This window comes from Sinocyclocheilus rhinocerous, unplaced genomic scaffold, assembly GCF_001515625.1.
Source record: "Sinocyclocheilus rhinocerous isolate Xijiao unplaced genomic scaffold, SAMN03320098_v1.1 scaffold8, whole genome shotgun sequence".
NCBI classification, from domain to species: Eukaryota; Metazoa; Chordata; class Actinopteri; order Cypriniformes; family Cyprinidae; genus Sinocyclocheilus; species Sinocyclocheilus rhinocerous.
In genome coordinates this window covers 435,863-443,392 of record NW_015666800.1, presented here as the reverse complement: position 1 = coordinate 443,392, position 7,530 = coordinate 435,863, and the positions used below count along the sequence as shown (strand labels likewise).

At 35.1% G+C, this 7,530-nt stretch overlaps 2 protein-coding genes across 4 annotated transcripts in view; both read left to right on the top strand.

The window, feature by feature from the left end:
- The first annotated feature begins 639 nt into the window (after positions 1 to 639).
- LOC107733076 (adenylate cyclase type 8-like) lies at positions 640 to 1,931 on the top strand. The gene is made up of 2 exons (XM_016544573.1): positions 640 to 700; positions 1,170 to 1,931. Exons 1-2 carry the CDS (start codon positions 640 to 642, stop codon positions 1,574 to 1,576), a joined length of 468 nt encoding a protein of 155 aa, XP_016400059.1. The 3' UTR covers positions 1,577 to 1,931.
- Positions 1,932 to 4,571: 2,640 nt separating this feature from the next.
- LOC107733164 (xanthine dehydrogenase/oxidase-like) overlaps positions 4,572 to 7,530 on the top strand; it is a 19,361-nt gene continuing 16,402 nt past the window's right edge. The window contains exons 1-6 of one of the 3 annotated variants that reach the window (XM_016544696.1): positions 4,572 to 4,679; positions 4,780 to 4,837; positions 5,782 to 5,878; positions 6,039 to 6,147; positions 6,337 to 6,463; positions 6,571 to 6,632. In XM_016544696.1, the coding sequence (XP_016400182.1) occupies positions 4,599 to 4,679; positions 4,780 to 4,837; positions 5,782 to 5,878; positions 6,039 to 6,147; positions 6,337 to 6,463; positions 6,571 to 6,632 (534 nt within the window). In that variant the 5' untranslated portion in view covers positions 4,572 to 4,598. Of the gene's footprint in view, positions 4,680 to 4,779; positions 4,838 to 5,781; positions 5,879 to 6,038; positions 6,148 to 6,336; positions 6,464 to 6,548; positions 6,633 to 7,530 lie in introns of those variants that run through there. The other 2 variants (XM_016544697.1, XM_016544698.1) reach the window with 2 other exon arrangements.

Genomic DNA, 7,530 nt, shown 5'->3' with positions numbered 1-7,530 from the left:
ATGAAAGAGTGTGTACAATTTTGAAAGATATAACGAGAGACGCTTCATATTTGTGACGGGTAGGCTACATAATATATCAGTATTTGCCAATATTGTCTTTTTTTTCAATATTCATTTAATTAGGTAATTATTGGAAGCATATAAAATTAGGCAAAGAATGGAAAAAAAAATACTTATAATACAATATCACATTAGTCTTTAGCCAACATTAAAACAATTATTTATCAGCATAGTCAATACTTTTATATTTGTAAATCAATGCACAACTGCAATGCACGTTAAGAAGTTTATAAATGTTGTAGGCTATGACATAGGAATGTGAAAATAAGACCTAACTTACCTCAGTATGCTGGTTCTGTTCGCTTCAGATTATAAAAAAAAAAAAAAAAAATACAATATTAACAATTAATAAAAATAAAATAAACATTGGCAAGGCAAATCAGGACAAAGCATTAAAAAGTATTCATAAATGATCATGAATATTAAAAATTCATAAATATAGCTAGTAATGAAATAATTAAGTAGTAACTGAAAATGTACATTTCTACAAATTAAGGCTCAGTTTTATTAATGTGTATTTTGTAGGAATGTGAAGATGAGTGGGCTCACCTCAGTACGCTGGTTCTATACGCTTTGGCCATGCAAGAAACTCTGAAACAAATAAACAAACACACCTCAAACAACTTCCAGTTGCGTGTCGGTAAGATTGTGCTATTCTTGTATTTAGCATCTCTACTAGTAATACACAAACATCTACTGGTAATTAACATATCAGTTTAAATAGGATTTGCTTTATCTGTCACGTGTGCATGTTTGATGACTACTTGCTATGAAGGGAAGTAATTCACCTGCTCGGAGCTAGTACAAACACACTAATGAGCTTAAACAAGACCATCAGTATGATTTTAATGTGATTGGATTGGACTATTAAGATTATTATAACAATAATACGGTCTTTGAATTTGAATTTAAAATTAGAACATAGTTCTTTGGCCAACATGAAATCAATATTGAACCCGTTTTACTCTCTTGATGCACTTGCCTGGTCTTATTGTATGCAACTGGTGTATTTTATTCCAAAAGAAAATGTTTTTTAAACAAAAATGTGGTAAATTGCTCTTCTCCTGTAACAACTTTAATGGGCATAAAACTGCTTTTCTATCATACAGGTATTTCTCATGGGCCTGTAGTCGCCGGAGTGATTGGCGCCACTAAACCCCAGTATGATATCTGGGGCATGACTGTGAATCTTGCTAGCCGAATGGACAGCACAGGGCTCAGTGGCCGTATTCAGGTCCCAGAGGGCACAAGCCGTATCCTGGCTGACCGCGGCTTTGTGCTACAGCTTAGAGGAGATATCTACGTCAAAGGGGTTAGCGAACAGCGGGGAGGGGTCCGCACGTACTTTGTTAGCAGCAGGGAACAGAGCTCAAGCTACGCCGAGAGAAGCACCAGCAGAGGGATCTCTCTCGGGAGGAACACCCTCGCTGCTGTGGTCTTTTCCCTGGTTCAGGCCCGCAAGAAAGAGGAATTACGAGAGGCCAATGGAGGCTTTCATCTTATGGAGATCGCATGAATTTTGATTGAAAACTGGACAGGAACCATATTTAATACCTCTTTTAGAGAATCTTATGTCTCTTTCATGAGTCATTGCCTTCAAGAGATTTTCCACATTATCTGTTATTTTTTCTGAATAGTAACAACTTTATTTTTCTTGTATGACCAGATTTCTACTGATTTTCAAAGTTGCTTATTATGGAAGCCCATTTCCACCACAGAATTAAAAAATGGTAATTTTGACTTCTTTCACAATTCTGACTCTTTTTGCTATTATAAAAAAGTCAGTATTGCAAGACATAAACTCAGAATTGCAGGATTTAAACACTTAAATTCTGAGCAGAAAAATCAGAATTGTGAGATATAAACTTGCAATTGCAGGATAAAAAAGTTAATTGTGAGAAGTCGCAATTAGCTTTTTTATTTTTTATTCTGTGGTGAAAACAGAAACAAAACCAAAAAAAATGCGAGATATAAACTCAGAATTCAGAATTGTGTGGTGTAAACTCAGAAAAGTCAGATTTTGTGAGATAAAAAGTTGCAATTATATATATATTCTGTAGCAGAAATGGCTTATCACAATGGAAACAGTGAAAAACATCTAAAAGTCATGTTTCTTTTGTCCTGGAGTTGGTATCATTGGGATTTTTAGACATTTTAAACCTTTAATGTTAGAAATTTAAAAGTGGCAAAATAACCAAACAAGACCAAAATAGTGTGCAAAAGCTAAGGAACTCTGGATTCTGTCAAAATCAGCAACTGATTAGAACATGTAACGGTTTCATTGGAGGTCATATTCAAATGCTTTATGATGCTCAACTGCCACTGACAAATTAAAGAATGAACAACGAAGTGTCTGAGGTCAACCATGCTAAGCTAATTAGCTGATTGTCTGACACATTTGTATTATTCATTAACACCCATGGAGAAGCTATAAATCCCAGGATTATTGTTCCAACATATCAACATATTGTTCCAACGTTCTATGAAAAGTATGTAACACAAAATATTTCGATTTAAAACTTTTCAGATAATCAGCCATCTTTAGATGAGCAGCAGTTTTTAAAACTCCTCTTTTATATTGTGTTTACATGGTAGTGGGACAGGAAAAAACTATTAAAGCTTCTGTCTCTATTTTTTGGGAGATTCTAGGGATCATAGTTTGATTTTATGATGGATAATAAAATATCTTAGAACATAATTAATATTGACTTTGAGTCAGAGTTACAATGAAGTCAACAATTAAAATATAAAAGAAACACTACTTGAGCAGGAAGAAAAATGACAATGCCAAAATTCTGTCTTTTTTTAAATATATTTCTAGACTCTAGATATTTCTGGGACACACTACCACACAAGGTCACCAAATGATGTTGCTGCTGAGCAGGGATAACTGCAGGCTGGAGCAGTGGGCGTGGCGAAACATTAGGGCGTGTCGAAATGTAGGGGCGTGGAAATAGAACCACTGTTCTAATGCAGATAGCCTATATATCTATTTTATCTATTATAGATCAGTGTGTAGAATCAATTTTCTCTCAGAAATTGCTAGGAAACAATTAAAAAGAAACGGCAAGATTAGGGCGTGTCGAACGGTAGGGGGCGTGGATAAAGGTCTTTCTAATTGGTTAGGGTTAGGGGTTAGTTTCTATTGTAGTATTCACCTTTCGGCACGCCACGTTTTGCCACTCCCATTACTCCGAACTGCAACTACCCCTGTCTCAGTTTCTAAAGTATGAAAGAGTGTGTACAATTTTGAAAGATATAACGAGAGACGCTTCATATTTGTGACGGGTAGGCTACATAATATATCAGTATTTGCCAATATTGTCTTTTTTTTCAATATTCATTTAATTAGGTAATTATTGGAAGCATATAAAATTAGGCAAAGAATGGAAAAAAAAATACTTATAATACAATATCACATTAGTCTTTAGCCAACATTAAAACAATTATTTATCAGCATAGTCAATACTTTTATATTTGTAAATCAATGCACAACTGCAATGCACGTTAAGAAGTTTATAAATGTTGTAGGCTATGACATAGGAATGTGAAAATAAGACCTAACTTACCTCAGTATGCTGGTTCTGTTCGCTTTGGCCATGAAAGAAACTCTGGAAGAAATAAACAGCAAAATATACCTCAAACAGTTTGTAGTTGTGTGTTGGTAAGATTGAGCTTTTCTTGTTACGAATCTTTGAAATCTCATGTCGTAGGCCTACATTTGAACTGAACAAACCTCACCTTTTATGAAAAGTTTATTTAACAAAACAAGCAACGACAGAGCTTGCTTGCTACATGTTGGTTACATCACACAGACAAACGTTTTTGAAATATACATTTCGTTTTAAAGCAATAAATAAATGGCTTACTTTGTGTGTTTTGCTTTTATTATAAAACAATAGGCTATCAGTTTACTTCAACATTTCATGTTTAATTCAATGTGTTACTTGCCGTTCATTTATATTTTATTTATATTTATTATATTTCTGAGTGAACACTGATTCTGCACACTGATCTATAATAGACTAGATAAAATAGATATATATCTGTATTATAGGATAGACCAATGGTTCTATATAATTTTTTTCCAGTGTAGGCCTAATTTGTTTGCGCAAAAGGAACCTCAAAAGATTGCGTCCTGAAAACAAATTTAATAAATAATAATAAAAGTGTGCATAACTCACTGAAAGGCATTTAATGTTTCGTTTCGCAATGCTTATAAAACAGCCCCATTAAACTTAATATAAACATTATGTTAGGCTATGTGAGCTTAATATCTTCTCGTTAACTACAATTGTCATGATTGTCCGGTTTTGGATATTGAACTCAGGTTCTCACAAAGAGAAGTAGGCTAATCAATTTTCTCGGCTACTTGTGAGGTTTCGTGTAGCCTACTACCCCTCCTGCTGCTGCATGTCATTCTCCAAACAACGGCACTTATTGGAACCTGGTCACGTGACGCAGTGCTCAGAGTTCGTACACTCACTCACAGCAGCGCTCATCTCACTGATTTGTTCTCAGGAACAGTGGGCATTAAAATGTCGTTCACAGTGGAAGAGACTAAAATCAAACTTCAGTCTACAGGGGATGACCTTGTTTTTTTCGTTAATGGAAAAAAGGTAATTGGATAATTTAATAATTACATTGATTAATGTGTTGCATTACTTCTTTATTGCCAGTATAGCCAATCAAACGTTTTCCATGATTAATTCTGTGCAGATCACTGAAAAGAATGCCGAGCCTGAGATAACACTCTTGACATATCTTAGGAGAAGCTGTATCCTTTTGATCTTCTGTTCTGTTGAACAGTCTCTGTTAGATCTGAATGCTGCTTTTCTCAAAAAGAAAAAAAGTTATAAAATATTAGACCGTAACCACAGGATTTATGAGACAATGATATTCCTGTCTTCTGGAGTTATGTTGTTGGTTAAACTGAACTGTTTGCTGTCTGCTGGGGTTTGGGTCACTCATTCATGAGGTTTTCTCACATGTACACGTCACAGTCAGTCAGTTTATTTCTTAATGTAATATATTAATATTATATATTAATTATTAAAATACTTCAGTCAGTAATTACAGCTCATGAAAAGCACTGATTTGTTTCTGTCTGTTCAAGACACAAGATGTCCTACACAATTATATTTATACAGTAGGATATAATAATAATTTTAAAAAAACTTACGTATTTTAACTTTGGGATAAATTTATGATAAATTAAGTTTAGTTTAGGAGAATTTAGTTGATTCTTTGCTGCCTTTCAGTAAACCAAAAAAGTGCTTCATGTTGTAACTAGTCAAACATTTGACTTGAATTACAGAAAATGGGCAAAATGAACCATGAACCAACAAAAGTCATTTTTAAAGTCAAAGGTGTTACACCAGCAAAAGTCCGATTTTTAAGGGTCATATTGGATAGAAATAACACTTTAACCTGGTTTGCACTTACAGTATGTATTTATAATTGTTTAATCTTTGTTTTTGTCCTCGTCATTTTGACAGTCTTCATTAATTATTTACTGCTATATGATGTCAAACAAGTGAGATTTATTGATCCAAACATGCCATTTTTGATTACAGAGAATGTCAGCTGCAGTTATTGACCCTGAAATCATACACTGACATTATTTTGTACTTTGTAATTATTTTCTGCACTGATCTGGTAACACTTCCTTTTTCAGTGTGATTGTTTTCAAGCTTTTTTCCTTAGTGCCGACACTTGCAGTGGGTCTGACGGGAACCAAACTGGGATGTGCTGAAGGAGGTTGTGGGGCCTGCACTGTAATGGTGTCCAAATATCATCCACATCAAAACCGGATTATGTATCTTTTTATGCACTCACATCTTGAAATAAAGTGCATTGCTGTCCTTAAAGCACATAACAGGTACATGGTAGCTGTTAATAATTCATATAGCATTAGTAAAGGATTCTGAAACATATGCCAGAGTTATATAATGATGTCCTTGACGGCACTCTTTAAGTCACCATGCAGTTAATGCCTGTCTGGCTCCTCTATGCTCTTTGCATCACTGTGCAGTAACAACCGTGGATGGCATCGGCAGTGTGGCGAGCAAACTCCATCCTGTACAGGTCACCGTTTTATCCTACTCTCTCAGAATTGCAAATAATTATGATAACAGCATGTCACACTATAACATTAAAGCATAAGCCCTTTCTTCCTCCATTCATACAGTTTTAACGTTAGCTGTATCACTTTATATGCTGGTGTCCTGTTCATTTGTGATGCAGTAGCTCTAACAACAATCTGTTTTTATCCAGGAGCGAATTGCAAAGGCTCATGGGTCACAGTGTGGGTTCTGCACTCCAGGAATTGTGATGTCTATGTACGCTCTTTTGAGAAACAATCCTCGACCCAGTATGCATGACATCCAGGAGGCCTTTCAGGGTATAGTAAGAGTCTTCTAACTTCTGCATCTTTTGAAATTTTATCCCTTAGGGTAATATATATATTTTCTAAATAAATCTTTTAGTTTTTAAATTGTTTGCACACAGGCAATTTATGTCGCTGTACTGGCTACAGACCTATTCTAGAAGGCTACAGAACATTCACAAAGGTAAAATAACATCTGAGTAAGGCCTGCTATAATAATAATAATAATAATAATAAATATAATATAGAAGTGTTTCATGGGATTCTACATTGAATGTTTACTTGTAATAATTGTTAAAATAAACTAATAAATTGTTCTAAAAACTAATAAAAGTGAATGAATTTGACAAAACAGCAGACAAGGCACAAGTATGCAAGGGAGGTGTGAAACAGACCAACAACAGCTAAGGGCAAAGAAATCAAAGACAGACAAGTTGAGGAACACTGGAACCCATGCCAAGTGCTTTCAGCGCACAGGCGCTGAACCGGTCTGGCTGGCAGGGAGTTTTCAGGTTATAGGGAAGGTGAACACAACACTCAACAGTGAACACGACAAAAAACTATTAAAAATTGAAACAAGATAACAGGTCAGTGACCTGATGTGAGTCTTGAGCAGTCATAGACGCTGTAATATTTTCAAACCTGTTTGATATTATTGCCACATGGTCTTGTAGCGTGTGCGATGCACCAACCAGGTGTATGCAACTTGCTGCGTGTACTGCGTTAGGCTAACCGAGACTTGTCATTTGCACTTATATATTGTTGCTCTTTTGTTAGTTTTGACTGCTTTTATTGTCCTCATTTGTAAGTCGCTTTGGATAAAAGCGTCTGCTAAATGACTAAATGTAAATGTAAATGTAAACTAATCCAGCCAATCACAGTGCAGATGGTGGTATAAATGGAAAAATCTTGTATCCACTTGCCCGAATTTCTCATGAATTTGAGAAATGTGAGAAAAACTTTTTTCATTGTTGGTTGGGATTGCCTCATGACCAAATGTTTTGCAGTTTGTGCACCTCATCGGCATTTTGTTTTATAGTATGCACACTGCTATGACAAGATGATGACAGATGACAAAAAAA

Bases quoted from the DNA above. Each gene is read 5' to 3' on its own strand.
- LOC107733076 (XM_016544573.1), top strand. From the start codon at position 640: ATGCAAGAAACTCTGAAACAAATAAACAAACACACCTCAAACAACTTC. The intron at 701-1,169 runs GTAAGATTGTGC...TCTATCATACAG, and splicing joins CAACTTCCAGTTGCGTGTCG to GTATTTCTCATGGGCCTGTA.